This window comes from Sardina pilchardus, chromosome 4, assembly GCF_963854185.1.
Source record: "Sardina pilchardus chromosome 4, fSarPil1.1, whole genome shotgun sequence".
Taxonomy (NCBI): domain Eukaryota; kingdom Metazoa; phylum Chordata; class Actinopteri; order Clupeiformes; family Clupeidae; genus Sardina; species Sardina pilchardus.
The window spans coordinates 24,989,647-25,017,435 of NC_084997.1; the positions used below are offsets into that span (position 1 = coordinate 24,989,647).

The window sequence follows — 27,789 nt, forward strand, 5'->3', positions numbered from 1 at the left end:
AGAGAGAGAGAGAGAGAAAGAGAGAGACAGAGAGAGAGAGAGAGAGAGAGAAAGAGAGAGAGAGAAAGAGAGAAAGAGAGGAAGAAAGAGAAAGAGAGATAGAGAAAGAAAGAAAGAGTGAGAGCGAGAGCGAGAGAGAGAGAGAGTAGAATGATTCTCCCCCCCTCCCTCCCCTGTCTCTCTCTGTTCCAGAGATCACGCAGGACTGAGGAGTCAATGTCCAGTTCATTATGGAGAATCATAAACCACTTTTCGGCCGCCGGTCACTGGCGTCCTGCCACGACCTCGCCTGGCTCTTGTGCTCTTCTCACGGCCGGGCCGAAACCAAGCGGGAGGAGGGAGAGAGAAAATGGGAGCTTAACTAACTGTTCCCATCGTTCCCCCCAAAACGGATTATGGCTTACTGAAGCAACACACACACTTCACACGAAACATGGCTGACAACAGCTATGAATTATAGATTATTAAGTATTTTCACAAACATTCTTACACCTCCTCCCACACACACACACACACACATTCACACACACTCACAAACCATTTCATACAAGGGTCTTTCTCAGCACTTTTACTTAGTAAGTCTGTTTTCCCGGAAAGAGCGAGATGTGATAAATCCTGCGCGAGCTCAATGCTTCGCCGGGCTAATGGGCTGTTTGTGTGTGTGTGTGTGTATGTGTGTGTGTCTGTTTGTGGTTGGGGGGGTCTGGGTGCTGGAAAATGAGGCGTTGTTGCCACAGCTACGGCATCAAAGTGTTGAGGTCCCTGCAGGCTGCAGAGAGCGGATGCTTTCGATGAACCTGAGCATGCGGATAAAAATCAGCGCCTTGGGGGGGCACGGCGCAGCAACAGCCCCCCCCCCCCCCCCCCCTCCCTCCACACACACACACACACGCAATTCTGAACCGCAACTAGGACACACCAATCAGGGTTCATACCCAGTGTGGGCTGATATAACGCAATTAACACACTCGTTTAGTTACGTGCGGAAACTCAAGGCCAATTAGGCTGTGCTTAACATGCGAACACATGCGAAAGTGGTCGTGTATGGAAATGGTTATTCACGGAACAGCAGTATAGTCACGTAACTTCTCCCCTCTGGTTACGGCTTTTTTACCTTTAACGTCATCCACACATTCCGTAATTCTAACCCGAGAACTTTTTTTATTTTTTAACTTTTTTATCACAAAATGCATTCACTAGGGAATCATACACATCCTTCACGCTATACCAGCCAATTAAGGTAGGAACGCCGATGCAAGACAGGAAACGGAGAACTTTTCCCATTTCAGGGCACGCCGTGGCCGTGTCTTCCATTTCAGGTGTACGTGGGGTGAGTGCTGGTGATTTATGTGACTGAGCGGCTTTGTGAGTCACGCAGCTCAACGTGAGCGCGAGGGGGGGGGGGGGGGGGGGGTAGAGAGGAGGAGGAGGAGGAGGAATGTTACTGATCAGTTGTGGAGATGGGGCAGGATTGCATTACAATTGAACAACTTGCATCATTAAGACAGCGTTTAGGTATTCAGCGTGACTAAACAGGACCTCATCCAGTACACACACTCTCACTCGGTCTCACACATCCACATTCAAACACGCACACTGCTTCTCTCGGAGTCGGTCTCATACGGAGATGTGCACACACACACACACAGCCTCTATATCGCATTTACTGACACACACAGCCTCTATATCCTAAACTTACTGAGACACACACACACACACACACACACACACACAGTTATGTCTCCATCTCTCCCATACAGACAGAGGCACACACACCACAGTTAATGTTCACATCGCTCCAGCCTGGACTTGTCCTCAGGTTGGCCAAAATGTAGAGCCTGTGGCTACAGATTCAGAAACAGGGAAGAACGCAGCACTAGCATGAAGCATCCAGCGTTACTCAATGTCTCACCACAGCTCACACACGCGTACAAACGCACACGCACACAACATAGACTCCCCTACACTCACCACTGTTAATGTTCCTATTACTCTGCATTGACTTGCTCAATGTTCAACCACACCGGTGAGTGTGTGTCTGTGTAGCACTTAGCCATAGACATAGACTCACACACACACACACCCTTTGTACATGAAAGATGACACATGGAACAATGCCCTCTGAGTTTCAGGTTACTCTTTGTTGGAACACATCAGTGCTTGCACCACCAGCACCACACACACACACACACACACACACACAAACACACACACCAAGCCAACACACCAAGCCAACAGAGGCGGGACTCCACTGAAAGCTGAGCAGACTGTTTACTTGACAAACTAGTTTAGCCCTGTAAATTAGTGTCAATCATCATCAGTCCAGCACCACCCCTGTATGACAGCCATAAAACGAGCATGACGGAGCACAGCAGAGGAACCATCTTCATATCTCCACGGAAGATATGTAATGCAGGTAAAGGAGAGATGACGTGTCGTTCTTTACATAATAATGCATAATGTAAAGAAGAGCATGCATGCATGCATTTACAGTAATAGGAGATACTGTCAGATATACAGTTGGTATTTAGCTATAGTAGACTTTATATTACATTTCGTTCTGGCTAATATTCTGTAATAGGTCACTGTGGACGAAATGCTTGCCAAATACCACAACCACACTAAACTGAATAGAATTAGAGCAGAAAAGAATGGAATAGAATGGAATAGAATGGAATGGCACAGAATGGAATGGAATCAACGAAGCAGCCTAGAAAGTAAATCTGGAGTAAAACTGGAGTGGGAGTGCCCTCCTCTTTGAAGTTGGAGCTTTGGCAAACACGGCGGCTGCTGCCACTGAGCAGCACCACGCACACACACACATACACACACACACACACACACACTGCTCTCTTATCAGCTCCAGGCATGTGTGGACGACGGGGGCAGGAGGAGACCGGAGGAGAGGGGGGGGGGGGGGGGGGGGGGGGGGGGCACTCTTGCACTTCTTAAACACACATCGACTTTTTACGAGCCCAAGCTCAACATTCCAGGGTAACAACGTGGTGCGTGTGAGAATGTTTCTGTCTCTGTGTGTGTGTGTGCGTGTGTGTGTGAGAGAGAGAGATGGAAGGAGAGAGAGTGGGATGTATAAATATGTGTGTGCTTGTGTGTGTGTTTGCTTCTGTAAGGGAAGTATGTCCATGTGCATGCAACTGTAGTTGTGTGTTCGTGTTGTATGGTTATGGCTGATGTGTGAGACTGTGTATATGTGTGTGTGTGTGTGTGTGTGTGTGTGTGTGTGTGTGTGTGTGTGTGTGTGTGTGTGTGTGTTAATCTGTCACTGATCCGTTCCAAACCCACTACTGGACCGCGCAATCAGAAACAGGCGAAACCACACGTCAGCTGCAGCCATCTTCCAGCTGTTCCTTGGCGATGCCTCCGCGTGACTCCCACCGACAGCCACCATAACCTTAGTCACCGCCACAGCCATAGTCACAGCCACACACACATCTGCTGCAACACTTACACACACCAGCACAGACAGACACAAACACACGCACAAACACACCCACACACCAGCATGGACAGCCGACCAACCGACCGTTGCAAAGTCAGCAAGAGCCGCTAACAATGGTAATCACAGATGGTTGGCGTTGAGAGGTCACCATTAGAAGCAGACGTAAACAAACACGGTCACGGTGGCCACAATGTTGTGGAAAAACGTGGAGACTGAACGTGGCACGACGTGTTTGCCTCTCCCTCCTCCACCTCCACCTCCACCTCCACCTCCACCTCCACCTCCAGTTCAAACACACAATGGGCGATCCCATCGCAAAGGAAATCACACCCACCTAAATTCCTAGAGAGAAGAGCAACAAACTAATCAGAGAAAAGAGCAACAACCTAATCAGAGAGCAGGGAAGGAAAAACACACGCGTTACCATGGCGATACAGCGTGAACCGAGGGGGGGGTTGTTTTACGTCAACAGAGGTAACTTCGGATGTGCGCGGCTCAATCAGGGCACGGCGTAAACTTCCGCCAAAGTCCAGACAGGGGTCGGGACGGGAGCCGCAATAAGCGCGCGGGCGATAAGGAGGAGAGAGGCCGAGTGGGGTCCACGGAGCGGTCAGCCTTTACGGCTCCGAGGCCCCTGGGAAGCGCGATAAGACAAATCAGCGCAGAGCCAGGCGTGTGGGCGAAGGCCCTGCACGTTAAACATAACTGATTGCGCTTTCTTCCCCCAGGCTTGCCCTCGGGGTCGACCGAGGACTCGAGGAGCGGGGAGCGATGATGAAGAGGATGGTTTACATCACGTAAAAAACCCGCCGAGAATTACGTGAGCGAGAGCGAGCGAGCGAGTGAGTCAGAGAAACAACACCACCACCACCAGACTGTTGACCATCTACGGTAAGAGAATACGGCCTCCCCCGCGGATACACAAAAGGAGGACAACACCAGGCGTGAATCATGAATCATTTATAGACGCTCGAAAATGCACACATCCCCATTTGGGGGAAGTTCTCATTAAGATGGATGACTATACAGTCTCGATGAGTAGGCGTGTATATACCTCTTAAGAGTACATGCTAATCCAATGGCCTAGTTCATTAATCCATTACATAACACAAAGTCCTTGAAGCTCAGACTACAGTAGTGGCAAAGACAAAGAAAGTTTGGCTTAAGCACCAGCTGCGGATCACGAGCCTGTGGGTAGTATCTCCTATAGGACAGTATTTACAGTCCTAACATAATATTAGTGCTGTGAATGTATATATATATATATACGCATGATTGCATAGATTACATGTGCATGTCATCATGAATGGGAATGACCGCACTGACATCCAAAGTGTTCGTGTGTGTGTGTGTGTGTGTGTGTGTGTGTGTATGTGAAAGAATGAGCGTGAGTGTGTACAGTATGTGTGCGTGTGTGCATGTGTGAGAAAGTGTACGTGTTTGAGTGTGTGTGTGTGTGTGTGAGTGGGTGTGTGTGTGTGTGTGTAAGTGTGAGTGTGTGAGAGAGAGAGAGTGAAGGAGAGTATGAAGAAGAGACTTCAGAGTGAGTGTGTGAGTGTGTGAGTGTGTGTGTGTGTGTGTGTGTGTGTGTGTACTTGCCTCTGTTGGGAGAAGCTCCTACGACCGTAATGATGCACTGGAGTTTAGCCGTCTCTCCTGGAGCCACTCTGTGCTTGTCTGAATGAATGGACACATTGAACACCGGACCTGTGAGAGAACACACACACACACACACACACACACACACACACACACACACACACACACAAAAGAGAGATTTAGAGTCATGGAATTCTCTCCCTTGTCCTGCTCTCTTTCTCTCCCTCCACTCAGGCCTGTACTCGTCCCTCTCTCTCCTTTACAGGCCACTCAAGTGGTCCTGCTCCGGTGGCCATAGAAACAGTGACCGCTCTGCTGTTCCAATCGTCAGTGTGTGTGTGTGTGTGTGTGTGTGTGTGTGTGTGTGTGTGTGTGTGTGTGTGTGTGTGTGTGTGTGTGTGTGTGTGTGTGTGTGTGTGTGTGTGTGTGTGTGTGTGTGTGTGTGTGTGTGTGTATGTGCGTGTGGTGTGTGTGCAAGTGGGGAGTGTGTGTGGGGTGTGCGTGTGTGTGTGTGTGTGTGTTTGTGTTGCCTTCCATTGCACCAGTGGTGGGAATCATCCGGGTTTGTCCAACCTTGGGAATCCCACATCTCCCTCTTCACCTCACTCTCTCTCTCTCTCTCTTCTTCTCTCACTCTGTCTCCCAGACTCCTCTCTTTCTCACTTTCTTTCTTTCCTAGCCCTCTGTCTTTCCTTTTCTCTTGCTATCTCTTTGGGGACTGTGAGGCGTTCATCCAGGGTCTCTGTGCTCACAGACTAAGTACTAATTGGCACACTGGCAGTGCCCCGAACATCCTGGAGCCTCTCTTGTTGTTAAATGGGGGGGCCTTGCACCCCCCTGCCCCCCGCCCCCCCCCTGCCCCCCGCCCCCCTCGCCCAAACACCCCCCACACAGAGAGACTAGCATAAGCACAAGCAGACTCCCCCACTGAGGCAACAAGGTCAGTCTGAGTACACACAAAAGATCCACCCCCCCTATCCCCTCTCCCCAGCGATTAACAGCTTTTACCACACAGCCCCCCCCCCCCCCCCCCCAACCCAAGCTGTGGTCCAGTAGAGAATGACCAGACTCAGCAGCGTCGTGCCTGTGGTGGTGGACAAGAGGAATCTGCCCCGAGGGATCCACTTTACTGGACTAATCATCCGGTAGGGAAGAGGGAGAGAAAGAGAGAAAGAGAGAGGGAGAGAAGGAGAGGAGAGAGAGAGAGAGAAAGAGAGAGGAGAGAGTGGGAGAGAAGGAGAGAAGGAGAGAGAGAGAGAGAAAGAGAGAGGAGAAAGAGGGATAGGAGAGAGAGTTGTGGTGCTGGTGGTGGTGGTGAGGGGGATTTGGACTGAAACCATGGGAGTCTATAGGGCTTCGCATTCAGAAATGTCTGTGTGAATTTGGCACATGGACTGACATGTACTAACTACTAAAACAAAAACCTTCTGTTCAACAAGCTCTTCCTTAGGTTGTGGACATGCACGCTCATGAGCTCATCCCTCTCTTACAAACAAATACAGACATACTCGCACACACACACACACAAGCACGCACCTAGTTGACAATAGTCCCCTTCTTCTTTTCAAAATCATATAACTGTAACATTCAAATCGGCTGGTGCTTCCTTCCTCTAACACACACCACAGAGAGGAGAGGGGGAGGGGGAGCATACAGTACCTGTGTCCTCAAACGAGATCTGGATCTTATTGGACTCGGCGCTGACCACCCTGGTCCAGTCTCCTCCTCCCGTGGTGGCGGAAGCCCGGGTCCAGGCGGCGACCTCGCAGTAGTAGGACCCGCGGTCGCCCAGCTGGGCTCCGTAGAGGCGGAACCGGTACTCCAGCGGGCCCGTCTTCTCCAGCGCCACGCTGTCCACGCGGCCCGGTTCCGTCCACTCCTCCAGCTGCAGAACCGAGTCGGCGCTGAGGGACAGCACCTTGCGGGAGGCCGCGCCGGCCTTCTCTTCCGTGCGCACCAGCACCGAGTAGCCGGGGTTCTGCAGGTTCTGGCCGGTGACGTGGCAGCTCATCTCAAAGGTAGAACCGGCGCTGGAGGCCTCGCGGATCCGGTGGGCCATCACGCTTAGAACCGGGGCTAGCAGAGGAGAGGACACATACAAAATCAATCAATCAATCAATCAATCACTGTGATTAAGACATGGGCTATTGATCACCTACATGGAGATCAAAGCAACAAAGGTGACCCTGGAATCGGACCTCTCCTAGTGACTTTTCATTGTGCCACAAGAGGGAAACGGTCTGCCAATGGCCCTGATCTCCTAATGGAACACCAATCATCCCGATCAATAAGGGATTATCAGAGAGCCGAGCCAGAGGAGTGTGCTGCCTACTAACGAAGCCCTCTCCTAACGACCACCCCTCAGCCATGGAGCCTAATTACGTGCTGTTGCATTTCACACCACGGGTGCTTAAACAAAGATGGATAATTGGCTCCTCGGGTCAATATATGCTGATGCCATGTCTAGAAGCCCTGTCTCAGTAGACACTACATTTATACATAGTTCAGCATCTCTGAATTTAGTTCCCCTTCTGCACTCGGTACAGTTTCACTGAGAGGACACACTACCTCTTCAACTGGTCAATGACTAATACCTTCCAATCACCAAGGCATGTGACGGTCACACGTCATACTACCTGACGTGTTGATACTAGACAACAAAAAAAAACAACTCAACCTAAGAGACATGTACTGACATGTTTGTTTCAGAGGGTGAAATTGCAACTGATGAAATTGAGGAACTAACAGGTACAGTGTAACAACAACAGGACATCTAGAACAGTACAGGAACTCAGGTACAGTGCAACAAAAACAGGAAATCTAGAAGAGTAGAGGAACTCAGTGATCCACGTGTGTAAACAAGAGCCTGTGGCCCGGACCACCCACAGATCTATACATCATAAATACTCCCGTGTTTCTTTAACTAAGACAGACTGCTAACGACCATGAGGTCTTGTGCTGTGTTTATTAAACAATTTACTGGAATGATTTGTAATCATTGCCCTTTCGAGAAAGCCATATCCGTCATAGTAGAAAAAACACATAAATCCGCTAGCTTGGTCACTCCACTCGTGTCCTCTGTGGAAGGCCTTAGGCCTGAGCCACTAACAGACAGACCACCAGCAACAACTGACACAGTGGATCCACTGTGAGCCGACCAGTCACTCGTGAGAACGAGGGGGGGGATTTCGTAATGTCCATAATTAGAGACGGTTAGGCTCTTCGCATGTCATCAGAGACAAGACGTGTGGCGAATATGAGTCATTGGGGACAGTTGCGCCGCATAGTCACTCAAATGTCGGTCCTCATCTCTGTTGGCCACTGCCTCTCTGGGCAGTCAAAAAGGGGGACTGTTATACACTTGGAAGTTGGCACGCTCTATGCGACGGAGAATGAGCCCGGTGGATTCTAGAAAGATCCTCTTTTCTCCGTGCCAAGAGCTTGATGGTTATTTTGGGGGGTTCAGTCTGGCTTACCAAAAAAATCATCATAACACTCATCGGATTTTCTATTAGATGCCGTTTACTGGCAAGTTTCATTACGCTGTTTGATTTGGTGGCTTAATATGGAGCCTGCATTTGTTTTCAAAGCCACAAAGAGGAAGACGGAAGCAAATAAAAAGGGAACTTGTTTTCCTAACTGTCTGGGAAGAATGAGAAATGAAGAAATTTGACTCGATTGAGACCGTAGGGCCTGCAAACTAATGAGTTTCAATAAAACACGGGCTGGATGTAACATTCACTCCAGCATTTCACTATCATGTACGTACAACAATGTTCAGACAGCAGAACATTGTATGTAGAGTTTAAATAAGTTCAACAACCTCAGGATAACACTGTAAGAAAGACAAAAAAAACAACACAGCTTCTCATAGAGCATGAACAAATAGTTTATGCATATTGACTACGCTAAACAGATGCGTGACCTAGAAATAGCATGGATACAACAACAACAAAAAAAATCTGTCCAAAAACTGACCTCAAATGGGTATTGCAAAAAAAAAAAGGAAAAACAGGCCTGTGGCTAAAAATATCTCCCGAATTAAAAATTACACACACATACTTATCTTCACCCCGATATGGCCACGGAGAAAACCAAACAAGAAAGAAAGAAAGCGCGAAAGAAAGTTACAAAAAAACACACTCTGACTCACTCTTGGGGCTCCACTGGACTTTGACGGGTGCGGAGGAGATCTCTCTGGCCTGCTCCCAGCCCCCCTGCCTGGAGGGCGTCCAGGCAGACACGGCGCAGGAGTACTCGCCCATGTCCTGGGTGCGCGTGCGGAGCAGCCGCAGCCTGAAGACGTCGGGGTCGCCGCGGCTCAGCGCGATGTCCCCGGACTCCAGCCGCTTCTGGTAGGCCGCGCCGGCCACCAGGACGCCGTGCTCGTTCAGCGTGGCGACGGTTTCCGTGGCGGCTGAGGCGTCGCCGGACGGGGCGTCGGAGTGGAGCCAGGTGACGCCCAGGCGGCCGTCGCGCAGGTGCTGGACGTCGGTGACCTCGCAGAGGAGCTCCGTGGGGTCGTCGGTGAACTGAGGGGCCACCGCAGCGCTGAGGGTGACCGTAAACTCCGGCTCTAGGAGAGGGGGCAGAGAGAGAGAGAGAGAGAGAGAGAGAGAGAGAGAGAGAGAGAGAGAGAGAGAGAGAGAGAGAGACATGTAACTGTTAGCGGAGGAGTTTGACAGAGATACAAAAATATAAGGTCAACAAGGGTGAGGGGTGAGAAAAAGTTTAAAACACAGTTTGCAGGAGGAGGGGGGGAGCATGATAAAAATGAGAGAGAGAAAGAGAGAAAGAGAGAGAGGGAGGGAGAGAGAGAAAGAGAGAAAGAGAGAGGGAGAGAGAGAGAGACAATAGAGAGAGGGAGGGAAGGATAGAGATAACGAGAGCCCTTTCTCTTTTACTTCCCCACGAGCGCCAGTGAGAGTTGGAGCCGCAGTGTGGAGTGTCATCCGCCGTTATCACAGTGGAGTGCACATCTCATTAACATCTATTTAAAGCCAGCGCCGTGCCACTGCAGATAGGCACAGCTCCCTCACTGTTCCCCTGCACAGACGTGGGGAGCGGGGAGAGGGAGGTGGGGAGGTGGCACAATGGCCTGACAGCTGAGACTATAGGAGGCTCAACCTTCATTAGGCACTCTAGGCCTTCCTGGTGGAGTTTACATTCCAAAAGCCCCGCTTCCCCCTCACAGCTGTCATTGTTTTGTCTCACACACACTCACACATGGACACACACACACACACACACACACACACACACACACACACACACACACACACACACACACACACACACACACACACACACACACACACACACACACACACACACACACACACACACAGTCTTAGCTCAGTGTGCCATGGTGGGTTTGGTAGGTTCTGTGGTCGAATCTGTGTTGTGCTTAGCAACTGAGTCAAACAAATATTCACACACACAATCCCCCCTCACCACCACCAACCCACCCATCCACCTCCACACATACACAGCCTGGTCACAGCTGCCAAGTCTCAGACAAAACACACACGTGCACACACAGACACACACACAGTCACACACACACACCTGTTATTGTGAAGCAGTTCCGGCAAACCTCCACAACTGCCTCGCAGGACCTCCACAAAGCTGCTCGTCCGACCCTGACCCATTCCCAGGCACTCTATTACCCATTACCCCACTTAGGAGCAGATAGAGAGGAACGAGAGAGGAGAGAGAGAAGAGAGAAAAGAGAGAGGAAAGAGGGAGGAGAGAGGAGTGAAAGTGAAAAAGAGAGAAAAGAGAGAGAGAAGTGTGTGTGTGAGAGAGAGAGAGATAGAGAGTGAGATACAGTGAAAGAGAGAAAGATAAGAGACAAAGTGTGTGTGTGAGAGAGAGATAGAGAGAAAGAGAGAGAGAGAAAGAGCGAGCAAGAGTGTGAGAGAGAGGCCCACCATTCATGCCCCAGGGTCCATCCTCCCCCCTCCATTAATGCCACAGCAGGCCCTTCTCTCCTGCACTGCTGGCCCCTTGCCCCCCTGCAGGGGAGAGCATATCACTGCGCTCCACTGTAGTATCGCTACGCTGCCGTTAACCTTTAACCCCCCCGGCCTTTGAACAGAACTCTGCCTTCAGCGGGCCAATGTGTCTTTATGGGCCCGTAAAAAAGAGGGAGAGACAATGTCAGTAAAAGCCCCGATGCCTGATGGTCATGATTAAACCATCATCACTCAGAGGCACTGAACTTCTGCAGTGAGACTCTTCAGAGACTACAGGGAAAGACATGAGTAATTTTTCATGGAGAAAGAAACATGCGCATGCCTTTTGGTTAGAGAAGAGAGCGCATTGACTGTGTGCAGACTTAAAAGAGACTGGCTAATTGGGAGAGACAAATCCCTTGCCATTTGATTGGGTTACGCTGATACCGCCAGTAGGACTGCGAGGAATAGCTCGGTTCAGGCAAAAACACTTTCTTCTCGATTCCTTCAAACAACACGCAGAGACCAAAAACGGCAACCCTGCGTCAATGTCTTTGCTGTACCAAAGTTAGCAGAGATCAGAAACTATTTTTCATTTGTAAACAATACGCACATCAAATAGCCTACTTGACAGTGTCTCCTGGCAACTGCATGTGAAGACTTGAGAGACTAGTCCAGAGATGTCTTGTAGAGCTTCATGGGAACCTCAAGCTCCTGCCAGGACTTCAACCACTGACTCAAGCAGTCATTGAAGTTGTTTGACTCAAAGTTCAAGTACTTTCCGCAACTGTGTCTTACAAAGAGGCCATAGTTTAAAGTGAATCCAAAAGCTCCTGAAGGGAAGAAGTGAAACCCTAAACAGACCTGGGAAAGCAGATTTGCTGGCTGACTGGCTGACTGGCTAGCAAGCTATGCTAACCTGAGGGAGAAGGGGATTAACATTGTGCTAGCGACGCCACTTGAGAGTAGCCTACCTTCCTTATTTCATTCATCCCGCTCACAAACCACCACTCCCTGGACAAGTCGCCATTGAGGTTGTTGTGAGAGAATTCCTGAGGTAACTGGCACCTGGGTGTGTTTTTTTCTCCCTTTTACATCACAGTCTTTCTACCCTTTGTTGTGGATGGCGTCTAGAACGACTGAGTATTTGGAGCAGTGGTGAGATGCCAAGGCAAGGTTACAATGGGGTTGGGGAGGACAGGTACTTTCTGCATTTAGTCTGAGCTCCGCTAGAATAAATAGGACACACCAGGGACACACTCACGTCCATGCACACAGAAAGTGAAAGAACTGTACCACCACATAAAAAGGGCAAAACCAGAAAGAGACACACAACAAAGTACATCTCCGTTAAGGAGGTGGAAAGAGGCAAGAGTCTCAAATGAAACTACAAGGGCACTCACTACGTAGAGCTCATATCCATGTCAGGGCCCAACAGCTGCCTTCACTGCTACATCCTCCATTGTTAGCACAAGCCAACCTAATGAGTTCCTATCCACAGGGCTCAATCCCACAGTTTTCTCAGGCATCAAAGCTTGCCACCCAGATCCCCCTACTCCACCACATACCTCTGCATCCCTTTGCTCTCCTCCCACTCTCCACCACGACTCATCTTGGCTTTACTTCATTCAGCTTTATTAGCATGGCTCTCACATTGTGCAGGGTTGCCGAACTGTGTGAAATTCCAGGTCTATGCCAACAATATGGCATGGGAGAGTCCCCCCCCCCCCCTTTCACTCGTCTCTCTCTCACACACACTCTCTCACAAACACACTCAGATCCACTCAAACACACATACACACATTTTTTTTCACTCCTACTCATTTCTTTCTCTCTCTCTCTCTCTCACACACACCACCCCCCATCCCATCCCACACACACACACACACACACACACACACAACACACACACACACACACACACACACACACACACACACACACACACACACACACACACACACACACACACACACACACACACACACACACACACACACACACGCACACGCACACGCACACGCACACGCACACACGCACACACGCACACACGCACACACCCCTCAACACCAGCTGTGTGCATCTGTGAGATGTGCCCTTCCCCCTGACCAGACCCCACTGGTCACAGGCTCCAGTCCTTGCACCAGCTCGATCCATCTACTGGGGGCTTAGCTATGAAAGAGCACCCTCCCCCCCACCCACATCCCCCTGCCATCCCCTCCCTGATAGCAGCCAGCAGCACATAACAAATCAGTCACTGCTCGAGCAAAAACAGGGGATTTCCAAGATCCCCCTTCACCCGCTTCTGAACTGGGCAGAATACAAAGCGCGGCCAAATCAGAGAGGAGAAAAACAAGAGAGAGAGGAATGAGAGGATTCCAGGATCTAGAGAAGAAAGGATGTAAAGACTAATTTAAACAGACAGGAGAGAGAGAGGGGGAGAGGCAGAGAGGGAGAGAGAAGGAGGGAGAGGGAGAGAGAGAAGGAGAGAGAGAGAGAGAGAGAATAGAAGAAAGCTGAAACTGTGAAACAAATGGCGCGGGTGTGTTCAAGGACCTAAAAACCAAAAAGACGAGGGCTAATTTCAGCGGAACATTAATTAGGACAATGAGGGCCAATTACAGTGGAAAGTGGCACAGTAGAGAGGCTTCCTCTTTCGCTCGCTGATGAAAAACTATGCAGCACGGCACCCTGGAGCCCACACACCACAGCATGTGGAAATGAGCCTGAATATTAACCAGAGCCAGAGAGAGAAAGAGAGAGATAGAATGACAGACAGAGAGATAGAATGAAAGATAGAATGAGAGAATGCAATAGAGTGCGAGAGAGAGGGATAGAGAGAGTAAGTGAAAGAGAGAGAGAGAGAGAGAGAGAGAGAAATACACAAGAGATAGACAAGAGCCACATAAATAAGTAAATAAGTGAACGACAACAATGTTCCAGTTGTCTTGTGTAGCCGTCTACAGATCAGGGGTTGTTCTAGCCGTCTACACCTCTGTTTGTTTTGTACACTTCAAACACAAGACACACATCACTACCCTCATGCCCCTGTGTTTGGAGAGAGGGAGAGGGAGAGAGAGGGAGGGAGAGAGAGAGAGAGAGAGAGAGAGTGTGTGTGTGTATGAGAGAGAGAGCGATAGAAAGAGAGATAACGATAGAGAGGGAGAACATAGCTGGATGTAAGGGAGAGCAAGAGAGTGGAAGAGAGAAATAGGCAGGGCCAGAAAGGCAAATGAGTCCAGAGAGATACCATCAGGGGAAGACTGACAGGGCAGGAGAGAGAGAGAGGGAGACAAGTGGAAAAAGAGGGGAGAGAGGGAGGGAGGGAAAGAGAGCGAGAGAGCGATACCATCGGTGCATAGCTGTGGGAGTGAGGGTACAGACAGATCGACTCCACAATTCCCCAAACGATCTCAGAGACTCCATTGGCACTTTCTCTTTCTCTCCACAGAAAGAAAGAAAGAAAGGAAGAGAGAGAGAGAGCAAGAGAGAGCAAGAGAGAGCGAAAGAGTGCGCGAGAGAGAGAGAGAGAGAGAGAGAGAGAGAGAGAGAGAGAGTGAGAGAGAGAGAGAGAGAGAGAGAAACGAGCCTGTTCTGTTGACTCTGAGTGACAGCAAGCATGGCGTCTCAGAGGAAACCGCGGGGGTTTTCTAGGCCTCCCGCTCCCCCAAGGAGGCTTCCCAGCATGCTCTCTGATGATGTCAGAGCCGGAGATGGGTTCGCTCTCCCACACACACACACACACACAAAATTGTTCTTCACGAAACATGACTCACACACAACCCCCTCTTCCTCACACACATCCACACAAACAAACAAACAAACAAGCAGGCATGCTCGCCCCGACTGCTTCCCCTAGCTTCTCGTATTTGGGCTTCAGTCCGTCACCATGGCATTGTGTTTACAGGTGAGGACAGGACGGAGGGTGTGACGACTGAAGAGAGACCACGAGACTGACACTGATAACGGTGTTCTCACGGCTCAAGTCAAACTCCACTCTGTCCTGCCCTCTTTCCTGACACACACACACACAAACACACAATCATTATAACTCCAACACACACCAGTGCAAAAACTAATCATAGAAACTGTGTGTGCGTGTTTGTTGACACACACACACACACACACACACACACACACACACACACACACACACACACACACACACACACACACACACACACACACACACACACACACACACACACACACACACTGAAACCCAACTTCCTTAGCCTCCCCATGCCAAATCAAATTGCCACTCGAAGCCACCCACTACGAGGTACTTAATGGTGGTGGGTGGGTTGTGGAAAATCAAATAGAAAGGGCTGTTTGCGGAACTGGGGAGCTACAACCGCAGCAGAGGTGAGGCTGTGGGAAGAGGAAACTCAGTCTGCCATGGACCGTGACAATCACAACCATTTCACTGATAACACAGCAAACAAGCCAGCCAAAGATTCTAGAGCGCAATTTTTCCATTATGATGGCCATAGCTATGAATCTGACATCATGTACAGCTTCCGCACTCTGTACTCGGGTTTGGGGTAGGGCTGGAAGTTGCAATGGGAACTAATACTGTATCATGCCATTAGCTAATAGCGAAGGCTGCAAAACACGTTGTACAGCTTACAACCCTTTCCAAATGGTTAGTCTTGTCCCGTCTATGATTTTTGAAACGCATCTCATCCACCTTATGTGACAGTGATGCTCACTCACTTAACATTTTAGCCATTTCCCTAAATTCTACAGCCATAGTTTAGGGGGTGAGGGAAAAGATATCGGGAAAACAAAGGTTGGAAAACATGGCCTCATTTTAAAAAAAATCCAAAAAATGAGAAGCAAACAGACGGGAAGTCGCCATGATGTGGAGTATGAAACTGTCTGGTTTAGGGACTTACCGAGCTGGGTCACCAGAACCTGGACCGGGCCGGAGGTGATCTCGGCGGCCTGGTACCACTTGCTGCTGCTCTGGGGCAGCCAGGCCCGCACGCGGCAGGAGTACCAGCCCGAGTTGGACCGCTCCGCCTTCTGCGCGACGAGTCGGAAGTCTCCCGGCGCCACCCGCGACATCGCCAGTTGGGCCGAGCCTCCGGTGACCGTCCCCTCGCGGTCCATGCGCACCAGAACCTGCGGGCTGGCGGAGGCGTCGGACCCCATGAGCCACTCCACCTCCAGCGCCAGAGAGGCCAGGTTGCCTGGGTTACCAGCCACGAAGCAGGTGAGGTTGAGGGTGTCCTCCACGTTTAGGGTGATGTTCTTCTCCACAGTGACCTGGAGAGTATTGGCTGGAGGAAGGGGACATGGAGATAGAAGTGTTAAGACACGAAGGGCGTGTGTGTGTGTGTGTGTGTGTGTGTGTGTGTGTGTGTGTGCATGTGTGTGGGTATGAGAGAGAGAGACAGTAGCACAACTGAGTGGAAGAGCACAATTACTTTGTCTCTGTGAATGGCTCACATAAAGATAATACAAACATTATACCAGTCTGACAACCAACGTGATGCCTGCCAATGATGTTATCAATAGCAAAAAAACAGAAAGGGATCCAGATAAAAAATAAATATAGATTTTGCAAAGAGAACACCGTCTGAGACTGAGAAGCAAGACAGGATCTGCTAGAAATGGCAAATGAAGGTCACAGCTCGAGTAGGCAAACTCCTGAGGATTTACCAGCTACTGTTACATGCAGTTTAATATAACAATGGGCCCCTGAACCAAGAACTCAGACAAAAGAGTCCAAGCCACACAGGAGCAGACACACTGGACAAATCTGGCCCTGTTCCTGTGGTAACAGGACAGACACCTCTCCTTGTCCACTTTCTGCCCTTAAGTCAAGAGCCCCGTGAGAAGTCAAGAGAAACAAAGAAAGTAAGAAAAAAAGAAAGAAAGCATAGAATGACTGACTCAAGAGCGAGACAAAAATGGAAACAACTAACTTTTGTAAATTTCTTTTGTATCAGATACACATAACTGTGAAGGTCAGCATGTACAAAAATGACAATCTTTCTGATAAAGCCTTTGTTTTCAAGGTCTGCCTTAGCATGAAGCCTTCTCTGACCTGAGGAGAAAATTCCAGAAATTTCTGAAGCGGCTCTCACTCATACTCTGACAAACTGCTGGGTCACAGTAAGAACATACTGTATGACTGCATAATGTCTGCACGTTAGCAATAGCATCATGTCTGAATCGCCCGAAGGGTCGGACTTCCGTTTGACAAAGATCCGCATACATTGTGGAGGATAAGTTTGAAAGCAGCTACTCTGACTAACTGCTGGGTCACAGGAAGAAAATGAAAGGGAATTTCTAAACATCTCCTCTCTGTCTTTCCCTTCCACCTTCACTCTGATTGATGTTCTTATCTATTTGAACTCCTCGACTGCACACCCCATTAAAACAATGAATAAATTAATCAACTGTCTAGCTTCCAGAACATTGCGTCCAACCAAGGGCTTGAGTCAGTGTTCACTCACTTCCTGAGAGTAAAATGTAGGAAGGGCGAATTGGCCCAGGACACAGGATATGATCCTTTTGCTCGTCATGGCTGGGAATGCCTGTGTCATTAAGATATGAATGCATGATAGCGAAAGACCATTTCACTAATGTACCCATCTTTGCGACTAATCCTATAACTGACCATACACTGAGACTGCCCCCTGTGTAGTGTGAATAGTGGTTTAGTGACCACTCAGTATGGGACAGTGTAGAACACACACACACACACACACACACACACACACACACACACACACACACACACACACACACACACACACACACACACACACACACACACACACACACACACACACACACACACACACACACACACACACACACAGCACGGTTCTATTAGACATTAGCCATATGTGCCATGGTGGTCCCTCTGGCTTGATCTCTAATTGAGCTGTGCTGCTCCCTCACACCAACACACATATGGGTGCAATCTTGTGGTAAGTGGCCATTTACTGCCAGCCCCACGGAGGTCATGCAGCCGCTTGTTTGTTTGCTTACTCTCGGATAAGGGTTTAATCAGTGAGCTAGGCAACTTGACCTCTTAAGACAACAAAACATAAACAAAACTCCCCCTCTTAAGAATGGCTAAAGAGGTCTAAAATAACTTCCCGGGAGTTTCGCGGACTGCTCGCGAGCAGGCACTCAGAGGTTTAGTTTGATCTACTCCGCACTTTCATCCAGTTCGTGACCCTCACGCTGTAAGGAATTTACTATTTCTGATAATCATGTCAGCAAGCACCACTTTGAGGGGAAAAATAGCTTTCGAAACAGCTTTTAAAACAGCTTTCTTTTTTTTAAAAAAAAAGCCTAATTTAATCCAGTTTATTCTGGTCAGTGGCTGGTACGGTGGCATTTGATCTGAACTCTTTAGGATTAAAATACTTCTGATTCAGATTATGCTTAATAGAATTGTGTGGCAATAGAGAGACATGTAAAGCACTGTGGACACTGGCGCCGACATGAGGGCCACACACTCTGCTTTCGACATTCGATTACTTACACCCCGTTATTATCGATACAAACCCCGCACACCAGTGCCAAACTCTGCTGCCACCTCCGCTGGTGTTTGGAGATACATTATGGAAATATGGTTGTACTGAGAATAATGTTGTCAAAGTAATCAAATGTCGAAAGCAGAGTGTGTCGGTCTCTGCAATGCTTAGGAATAATGAAGTGTTCGATGTCAACTTGGAATGGGACGGTTAAGACCATTCCAAGTTCTGGTTTGTCAGACCCAATCCAATGGTATGAATTTATTTGATTTGATGTGAGCCAGATTAAATGGATATGAACTATAAAATGACCCAGGTCATTTTGCATTATGTTTGGCTGGGCCAAATCAGCTCTGGACTTGAACAGAAACAGACAGATTTCTTTCAAATCCAAATCTGTGCCACATTGAGTCCAATGGCAATGGAATCGAGTGGAACTACGCCAAATCTGAACTTGATGTGCTGTGCTTGGAAACAGGTTTTTCCAGCCAGCTATAAGCGTCACTTCCCGGCACCTTATTAGCCACTTTGCTAGCATTCCTGCCTTCCATTCCCGAGGTTGCGAGTCTGACGCAGGATTGTGCTGGCCAACGCAATGCAGGTTACATTTAGAATAGATAAGGTGACTTTGCTCATATTTGGGATAAATCAGGGCCAAAACCATTCTGAAAGGCAGCTCCCACGAAAGACATGAATCCATTAGTCAGTGCTCCATCAGGGCTGGATCCTTCCTGACCTTATTCTGATCTCATAGGCTTCTGGGCCTGCCAGTGCAGATCTGCCAGTCCCCGTCAGCATACCTTACAACCCGCGTCACCAAGGGAAGGGCCCGGCATGACACGGCACGACACGGCACGGCCCGTTACTCTGCAAGTTTGCTCACGGAGTGTTAGCTGTGAGGTGTGGCTCTTCAGGCCTCATCTCCACTGAAAACCTACCAGCAGCTTTTTGCTGGCTACATCTTCTCATCTCAAGCCTCAGTGACTAGGAATATGGGCGATGTGGCTAAATGAAGAACCTGTCCAGGTATGACTAAGCTTCCTGAACCGTTAGGTGAATGAATAAACACAGCGGCCACAAATGGTGTCACTGCCAAGGGAGGGCTGATTAATCAATGACTAAGCTCTGTATTGCTATCCGGAACTGTTGAGTGCCTTGTGCACACTTATACTCACACACATACAAAGATAGGTGTGTCTGAAAGGGGAAATGCCTCATGATCTTTTAGTCTTTGTCCAAACGTGTACACACCTGTAGGTTTGACGGTGACCTTCCCCATCTCCTCGCTCTTCTCCAGGATCTTGTCCAGGGAGCCTCCGGCCTGCCTCACCCACTCTCTGGCCGTGCACACGTACTTCCCCTGATCCTCTGGCCGGGCCCCAGACAGCACCAGCCCGTAGAACCCGCCTCCGCGCAGGTCCAGTCGGAGCCCGCCGTCCGCATAGCGCTGGGCAGAACCAGCGCCCACCGTGACCTTGTCGTCAGGGCCGAAGGTCAGGATCTCCGATATTGGCGAGCCACCCTTCTTGAGGGACCAGGTGACGGACAGGGAGGTGTGCTCGGTGAAAGCTCTGGTGGTGTTGCAGTGAAGCTCCAGCTGGTCCCCTTCAGACACCACAGGCTTTGGGATCGACGGCGCCACCTTCAGGCTGTCCCCTATCACTGTAATCAGAAAACGCAGATGTCAGAAGCAGCTACTAAAATACAGCTTAACCTAAAATAGAGATGCACACAAAAAAAACATAAGGCCAGTTTACCATGGATTAAGCCAAGTCCTGAACTAAAAAAAAAACTTGCGAAGGAGATTTCTATCGTTCTACATCATAAAATAAGGTGACAATGACATGGTCAATTGAACATTACATGCTGGTAACATCCAACAAATGAATGAAGTATAAGTGAAGAGACTAAAGGAAAACGGAAGAATTGAGAATACGGGGGACATTTGTCTGGAATCCACCAAAGGCTTGATGGAAAACCACTGAGAAAAAGGCCAGCAGACCGCCAGATCTACAGCCAACGGCTGACAGCTGTCCACTGGCCTTTTGCCAGCTGGGCTATGATGACCAATGTAACCTAATCTTATTATGACAAAGAGTCGTTTAAAATCAAACCACATGCCACATATCTACTGCAGAACGGCCAGGGCTCCAGTAGCCACAAACTTCCTATTCCCATAATAAGGCCCATTCTGATGGAATGAGAAGGAATCTCGCATTGCACATTCTAATGGAAAAAAGACACCATGTTTGTTCTGTTGGTTTGTCACACAGACAGACAGAGAGAGCGAGAGAGAGAGGGAGAGAGAGAAAGAGAAAGAGAGAGAGAAAGAAAGAGAAAGGGGGAGAGAGAGAGGGAGAGAGAAGGCGAAGGAGAGAGGAGAGGGGAGAGAGAATGAGAAAGAGAGAGAACAAATATTCACTTCCAAACTGTTGATTTCAAACTGACAGTGGCCTTTCGGGTTCACTGGCAGGAGAGTGCCGGTGGTGGTGTACTTCAGCATAAAAGGAAGTGTCTCTATTTGAGCTCTATGACTCCACAGACCACCAAGACGCCAGAGGGGCATTTCATATGGGGCCTACAAACAGGATATTACCATGGCAGCTAATCATCAACTAATCACGGAATGCATAACACACACCACCCCGCCTCCCATCTCCCCAACGCACGCACGCACACACTCTCACACACACACACACACACACACACACACTTTAAAATAAAAACAGTGGACACTCAATTACATAATTCGTATCTACCTTAATCTCCTTTGTGTGTGTGTGTATGTGTGTGTGTGTGTGTGTGTGTGTGTGTGTGTGTGTGTGTGTGTGTGTGTGTGTGTGTGTGTGTGTGTGTGTGTGTGTGTGTGTGTGTGTGCAAGGCTCTTCCGGGAACCTACCCATAATTTCTGTGATTTGCTGATAAGTATGACAATGAGGCAGAGGAGGCAGCGATGTCCAGAGACCTTGACCTAGACTTCATGCCCAGCAGTTATTGTGATACTTCCGTAAACACTGAAACCACCTCCATGAGTCCTTCACTAAATCTGAGAGCCGCTGAATGGAGAGGACACCCAGAAAGAGCTGAAGTGACTTCCCTTCAAACTGTACGTCCCCAAAAACGGGAGAGCCAAAAACCTCCCACGACTCCTCTATTTAAGAAAGTGAAGTGGAGTCTTTCCATGTAAAAACTGTAGATTTCTGTTTGTTTGCTTGTTTGTTTGTTTGTTTGTTTGTTTGTTTTTTGCTTATTTTGAGCAATAAAACATCCAGTGATGATGCAGAAAGAAGCATTTAAAAATTGCTTAAGGTTCAGAACAACCAGAAATAACCTCATCCTTCGGCAATCCGAAACTAAGGGAGCCTGTAGAAAGGAGGGGGCGTGTTGAGCTGGGAGGCGGTTGGGAAAAGTGTGCATGTGTGCGTGTGTGTATGTGTGTGTGTTTGTGTGCGTTTATATGTATGTGAGAAAGAGAGCTGGTGAGAGTGTGCATGTGTGCGTAGGACATCAGGTACTAAAAATACTGGAGGCATGTGTCATAGGAGAGATGAATAATTTTATCCAGCCTTTATTGGCACAGCACCACAGGTTGAGGAGTTCAGGTGTTCTGAATTGAGTTTCGTGGAAACCCCAGCCTGACCCCATTCCCCACAGCCTAACTCCATTGGCCCAACAGCAGAGCCACCACTGCTGAGTGATGAGTGGCAGCAGCTCTAGGAGAGCCGTGCTGAGAGAGTTGGGCTTTCCTGATCTCACTATCTGTCTGGGCCTGATAATAGCCCAATTCACTCAATAACAACAAAAACACTCATTTAAACACACCGACTCCAATTATTTTAACTGGAGAGACATAACATGTCTATTAATATGAACAGGGTTGGTGTTCATCGCCAGTTTCACTATAAAACAAACATTCACACAACTCTCTTCCACATTTCTGCATGAGTTCAGGCTTACCTTTGAGCGACACATCTGCAAAGTAGTTCCCTTTGACCGTCGTGTCCGTGCTGGGAGTACTGCACCGATAGGTGGCGCTGTCTGTGGCTCGAACCTTCTTGATTTTCAGCTCGACAGACGAGTCACTGAGCTTCTTGACGCTTATGTCGGTGCTGGAGACGCGGTCCCTCAGGAGGGCATCGGGATACGTGCTGTCGAACGTCGAGATGACCTGTAACTCCTTCCCCGCTTGCAGCATGGTCCACTCAAAGTCCTGATCTCTGGGACCTTCATAGTCGGACACGTCGCAGCGGATGGACACGGCCTGGCCCTCAACACGGACCAAAGGGCCGGCAGGAACCTTCACAACCCTGCCCTCGCACAGAGCTAGAGAACGAGAGAGAGAGAGAGAGAGAGGGAGAGATTTATATTAACATTGAAGAAGTTTTGGGGAAAAAAGTTCAGCTGTACACTAGATAGATACATAGATAGATACTGTAGATAGATACTTTATTGATCCCCAAGGGGAAATTCACTGAGCTGATCACACCTTTTGAGACAAAGCGAATTGATAGAGCTACGGAGAATAAAATCATAAATCTGTTTCCATACAGGAAGTCATACATCAGATCAACACGGCATTTGGACTATATGGAGGTTCTTCATACAACACTGAAAGCAAACTCCTTGCCGTCAGCCAACCCACTGGGCTCGACCACCAAAGCTAGCTGAGTCATGAAAATGCTGTCCCTTTCTTCTTCTTACGGGCCTTAACGTTACCGTAGAGGAGTGCACAACACAGATGCATCAGTCAGGCATCAGAGGAGAGAGCTGCTCAGAGAGACAGTCACCGAGAGTGCAGACAAGGCTGCCGTGAGCTCAGAGTTACCCTCATCTGCTGTACTAGCCTGGGGCAGAGGACCAGGGTATGTCTCCTTCTGCACACACGCGCACACACACACACACACACACACACACGCACACACACACGCATGTGCACAATAATTTACTAACTAAGGGTAAAAAATACACAAAACCCTACCTGACAAAGTGCTCAGGTCAGGAGTTTGAGACTTAGACGGAAAGATAATGCATGACATTAAATCTACACAATTACCCCGGCTGGCATCCATTCCACACACACACACACACACACACACACACACACACACACACACACACACACACTTGAACTAGATTACAATCCCTAAACAAATACTTAATCAGGACAAAAGCAGAGATTAACACAATGACAGACACCAACGCATGGCATTCTGACCACTCTCACCTTGTATGGTAAAATGGATCTTATAGTGCCCTTATTAGGGGACAGCTGATCTACAGTACTGCCAAGAGAGAGCTCTTAGCCATACAAGATGACAGTGAGACTCTCACTTGCACAGGGAAGGTGGTTTGACTTTGGAAATAAAACATTTCAAAGCACCTTGGCACGTATATATCAGACACTGGGGTGGGGGTGGGGGGGGGGGGGGGGGGCATGCAGAGAACAGGTTGAGACACCAACTTCTCCAGGGTGTAAACGGAGAATGGGAGAAAGAAACAGAGAGAGAGAGAGGGAGGGAGGGAGGGAGGGAGGAGAGGAGAGGTAGCGCAGTGACAAGAGAGTGCTAAGAGGGTGCGAGGTGTGGAGCAAGTCAGGGCTTGTTCAAGCAAGGCTGTGCTACAGGTAACAGGGCAGGGTGAAGGAGAGCAAGCTGAGAAAAACACCGCAAAGTGAAACTCTGAAAGCATATCAATACTGAGCTATCACACACACACACACACACACACACACACACACACACACACACACACACACACAGAGTGTTCCCAGGTGACTCTTCCGGTGAGTCTGGGATGTGGAACTCTGGCGGTGTGGGTCACAACATGCTTGTTGGCATGGCTGCGTGGACAGGCATGTGCCGGCATATCAGCTGTGACACGGCAATGCTGCTGCAGCTCGCAGTTCCATTACACACTGCACATTCCTTTCATTCACGCGGACAGCCACACACCTAGACGCACACATAGACACACACACGCACACACACGCACACACACACACACACACACACACACACACACACACACACACACACACACAATGGACGTGTTGATCCTTCAGTAAACATTCCCAAAAATAACTGCACTGACACATTCATACAAATAACTGGTCAATAACTGGCCACAGTGCGTGTCTGTGTGTCCGTCCTTGTGTGTGTGTGTGTGTGTGAGTGTGATAGTGTAAAACCCAGAGGTGACGGCTAGCTACATCTAGACCACATCGAGTCCACATTCTACAGTACCTTCACACCTTCAGTGAAGAGCCGTCATAAGGCCGTCACCACGGCCCAGGAACGCAAGAGGAACACCATCATGACTCACTCACACCCTGCACGCAACCCTGGTGCTGCCCATGGCATGGAGTCACATGATGGGGCTTCTTGTGATCTGGGTGGCTGCTATCAGAGCCGGAACCACCAGGTCCAATTAGACGGAGTCGGGGCCATTTTCACGATGACCCATTTCCTGGTTAATCAGCCAAGTGCAAGGCATTTGTGTGTGTGTGTGTGTGTGTGTGTGTGTGTGTGTGTGTGTGTGTGTAAAATTATGGACACCATTACAATATAAGCCTGCCACACCTTGTAGCAATGGTCAGACCGCCATGTTGTTTAAGCAGTGGATTTGAGATAGTGTGTGTATTTAATGGTAGGCCTATAAAAGTGATCAGGCCGTTCCTCCCTCTCCCTTTGGTCACACTGTCACACACACACACACACACACACACACACACACACACACACACACACACACACACACACACACACACACCAAAACCCTGACATCATGAGATATGGTGATAGCATTACAGTAGGCACCATCAGAAGAACAGTCCAGTATTTAGCCTTGATCCTGTGTGTGGTAGCCTACATGCATGGCATGGGCCAACACAGTAGTATGTTTCCGCAACAAACAGGCAACAGCCCACCGCCTTTTTTCGACACGTCAGAAGAAACGTTCACTGCCCAGAAAACAGCTGAAGTGGGAAAGAATACTGTATAACACCTGCTAGATATGTTTTTCATACAGGTTTGGCATAATCACTGGTTTCTCTCTCTCCCTTTGACTGACACACACAAACAAAATCTAGAAGTCTATGGACAGTTAAAACAGAAAATATACTGTAAACAAGCACCTGTTAGACAGTTCGCCACTTAAATTCATCATGTCCAAAGGTCTAAAGAACTCTGTCCCTTTCAGGATATCTGTCTGGGTTTGACTTGGTAGCCTATGCCGCGAGAGTAGGCTACTTTGTCGTATAGCCCATATGCTTGCATTGTCAAAGCATCTTTGCCGAATTAGTGCAAACATCTTACTATCAATTTAAAAAATAACGTCAATTTAAGTCATCAACACTTCCCAAAAGACACGCACGACACCAAGCCCCGCGCGAACGCACAAGAGATTGTGAACCTTCCCATACGATGAAAAATGAAAACGTTCCAAATACATTTTCAATATTAAGAAGAACAGGCTCACCCAAAGTTGCCAACAGAATAAAAGAAGCAAAGAAGATCTTTTCCATTTTGGCGAGGTGCATAGGCTACTTTCCCACTCAAATAAATCTCTTTGTCATCCACGCCTCACACGGAATACTAAATGCTCCCGTGATATTTCCTTATGTTCAACAGAGCGCAACTCTTGCCGATATCCACTACTTCTCAGGACTTCAGATGCGATCTGCTGGTTATCCGTAGAAAAATCCTCAGAATGATACTTTTGTAATCCAACGCGACCAGCAACGATACACATGGTTCATGACGATCCGTCTTCTGAGTAGCGCAGGCACTGAGAACTGAAAGCTGGTCCGCAGCGGTAGGAGTCTACGTCCGGAAGTAGGTATGAGTGACTTGGAGGTTTTCATTGGATAAAGGAGGAGACACGACACGAAGCTGTGGGAACACTGAACAAGCAGGTGAACCGCTCCATCGCCCTACCCCAAACCATAGAGGAATATGACAGTGCAAACGTAACAGACTGATTAAATAATTTCTTTCTTAAAATTCCGCCGACCAACACTCCCATTTGTATCTTTACTCCCCTGAGCGTTACGCCTATAATAGATGATCCATGCGTGCCACTCATGAGAACAACCAACTGCACATTAGCTCGCAATCGCATCACTCAATCAGCCCTAATATCTTTTGATTGCACGTCCACATCATTTGCTTTCTAGATTACGGGTTACACTGTGATCCCATTTTCCCTGATTAAAAAAAAAAAAAAAAAAACGCAAAAAAACCCCGCCGCAATCGAATCAACTCGTGCCGTGCCGAGTGTTTAAATGCGGGTCAGTGTCGCTTGCCCGTCGGTTGCCTTTAGGGTAGGCTACTTGTTTGTTGTTTCAATAAGCATGCTGAGCAGCCCTGTGTACCATCGGGTAGAGGTCAATGGTCAAAGCAGCTGCGTCTGCAGCCCAGATCTAAAGGTCTTCTCTGGTCCACGGAAGGTCACGATGCCTGCGGTGGCATCAGAGGATCTACTAAATGTGGTTGAAGACACCACAGGATATAGCTATAAAAATAAGTATATTTTTAAAGCTGATTAAGAGTCAAAGGTGGCACAATATTTTATTTCACTTTGTAGCAATGCATGGTTTGTTATGTGTGTTAAGAGATGGATAACAGCAGCAGCAGCAGCAGCAACAAAAACCCACCAACACAATGCCTGCAGCAGCAACAACACCTAAAATCTTTTTTACCTCACTCTCTCACTCCTCCTATCTGTGCTTCATCTCTCTCTCTCTCTCTCTCTCTCTCTCTCTTCCACCCGCTCTTTTTTTTCTAACTCTCCCGCCTTCTCTCCTCCCACCATCTGCGCGGAGTTCCTCTCCTGAGTGATAACGATGTAGACAGTAATAAGTGTGCCACCAAACCTCTGTGTTTACCCCCCCCCCCCCCCCCCCCTCTACACACACACACACACACACACACACACAGAAACACACATATTCCTAAACACACACACACACACACACACACACACAGCACCATGTGTGGTTGCCGCAGCCCCTCCCAGCCATTAGCAGGCTCAGGACAAACATGGCACTCCCTGGAGGTGTGCCCATACAACAAACTACCCCGCCGCCCGCCTGCTTGTTCTTCCTTACTGTCACTGGTTAACTAATGTATGTGCACTGCCCGCGTGCGTGGACTTCAAACAGAGAGGAAAAGGCAGAGATAGAGAGAGAGAAAGGGAAAGGGAAAGCAAATAAACTTGCTGTGCCCCAGTTATAGTTTGTGAGAAGGCTGTGTATACTATGGGAGGTGAGAGC

General features: G+C 48.7%; 1 protein-coding gene across 1 annotated transcript in view; it reads right to left on the bottom strand.

Annotated features, from left to right (window-relative positions):
• Positions 1-26,337, bottom strand: part of LOC134078672 (prostaglandin F2 receptor negative regulator-like) — a 30,036-nt gene extending 3,699 nt beyond the window's left edge. The window contains exons 1-7 of the mRNA XM_062534775.1: positions 25,995-26,337; positions 22,476-22,841; positions 19,770-20,180; positions 15,915-16,301; positions 9,213-9,635; positions 6,719-7,135; positions 5,060-5,167 (exon numbers count right to left, since the gene is read on the bottom strand). Of these exons, the coding sequence (XP_062390759.1) occupies positions 5,060-5,167; positions 6,719-7,135; positions 9,213-9,635; positions 15,915-16,301; positions 19,770-20,180; positions 22,476-22,841; positions 25,995-26,055 (2,173 nt within the window). The 5' untranslated portion in view covers positions 26,056-26,337. The remainder of the gene's footprint in view (positions 1-5,059; positions 5,168-6,718; positions 7,136-9,212; positions 9,636-15,914; positions 16,302-19,769; positions 20,181-22,475; positions 22,842-25,994) is intronic.
• Between the last annotated feature and the right edge of the window lie 1,452 nt (positions 26,338-27,789).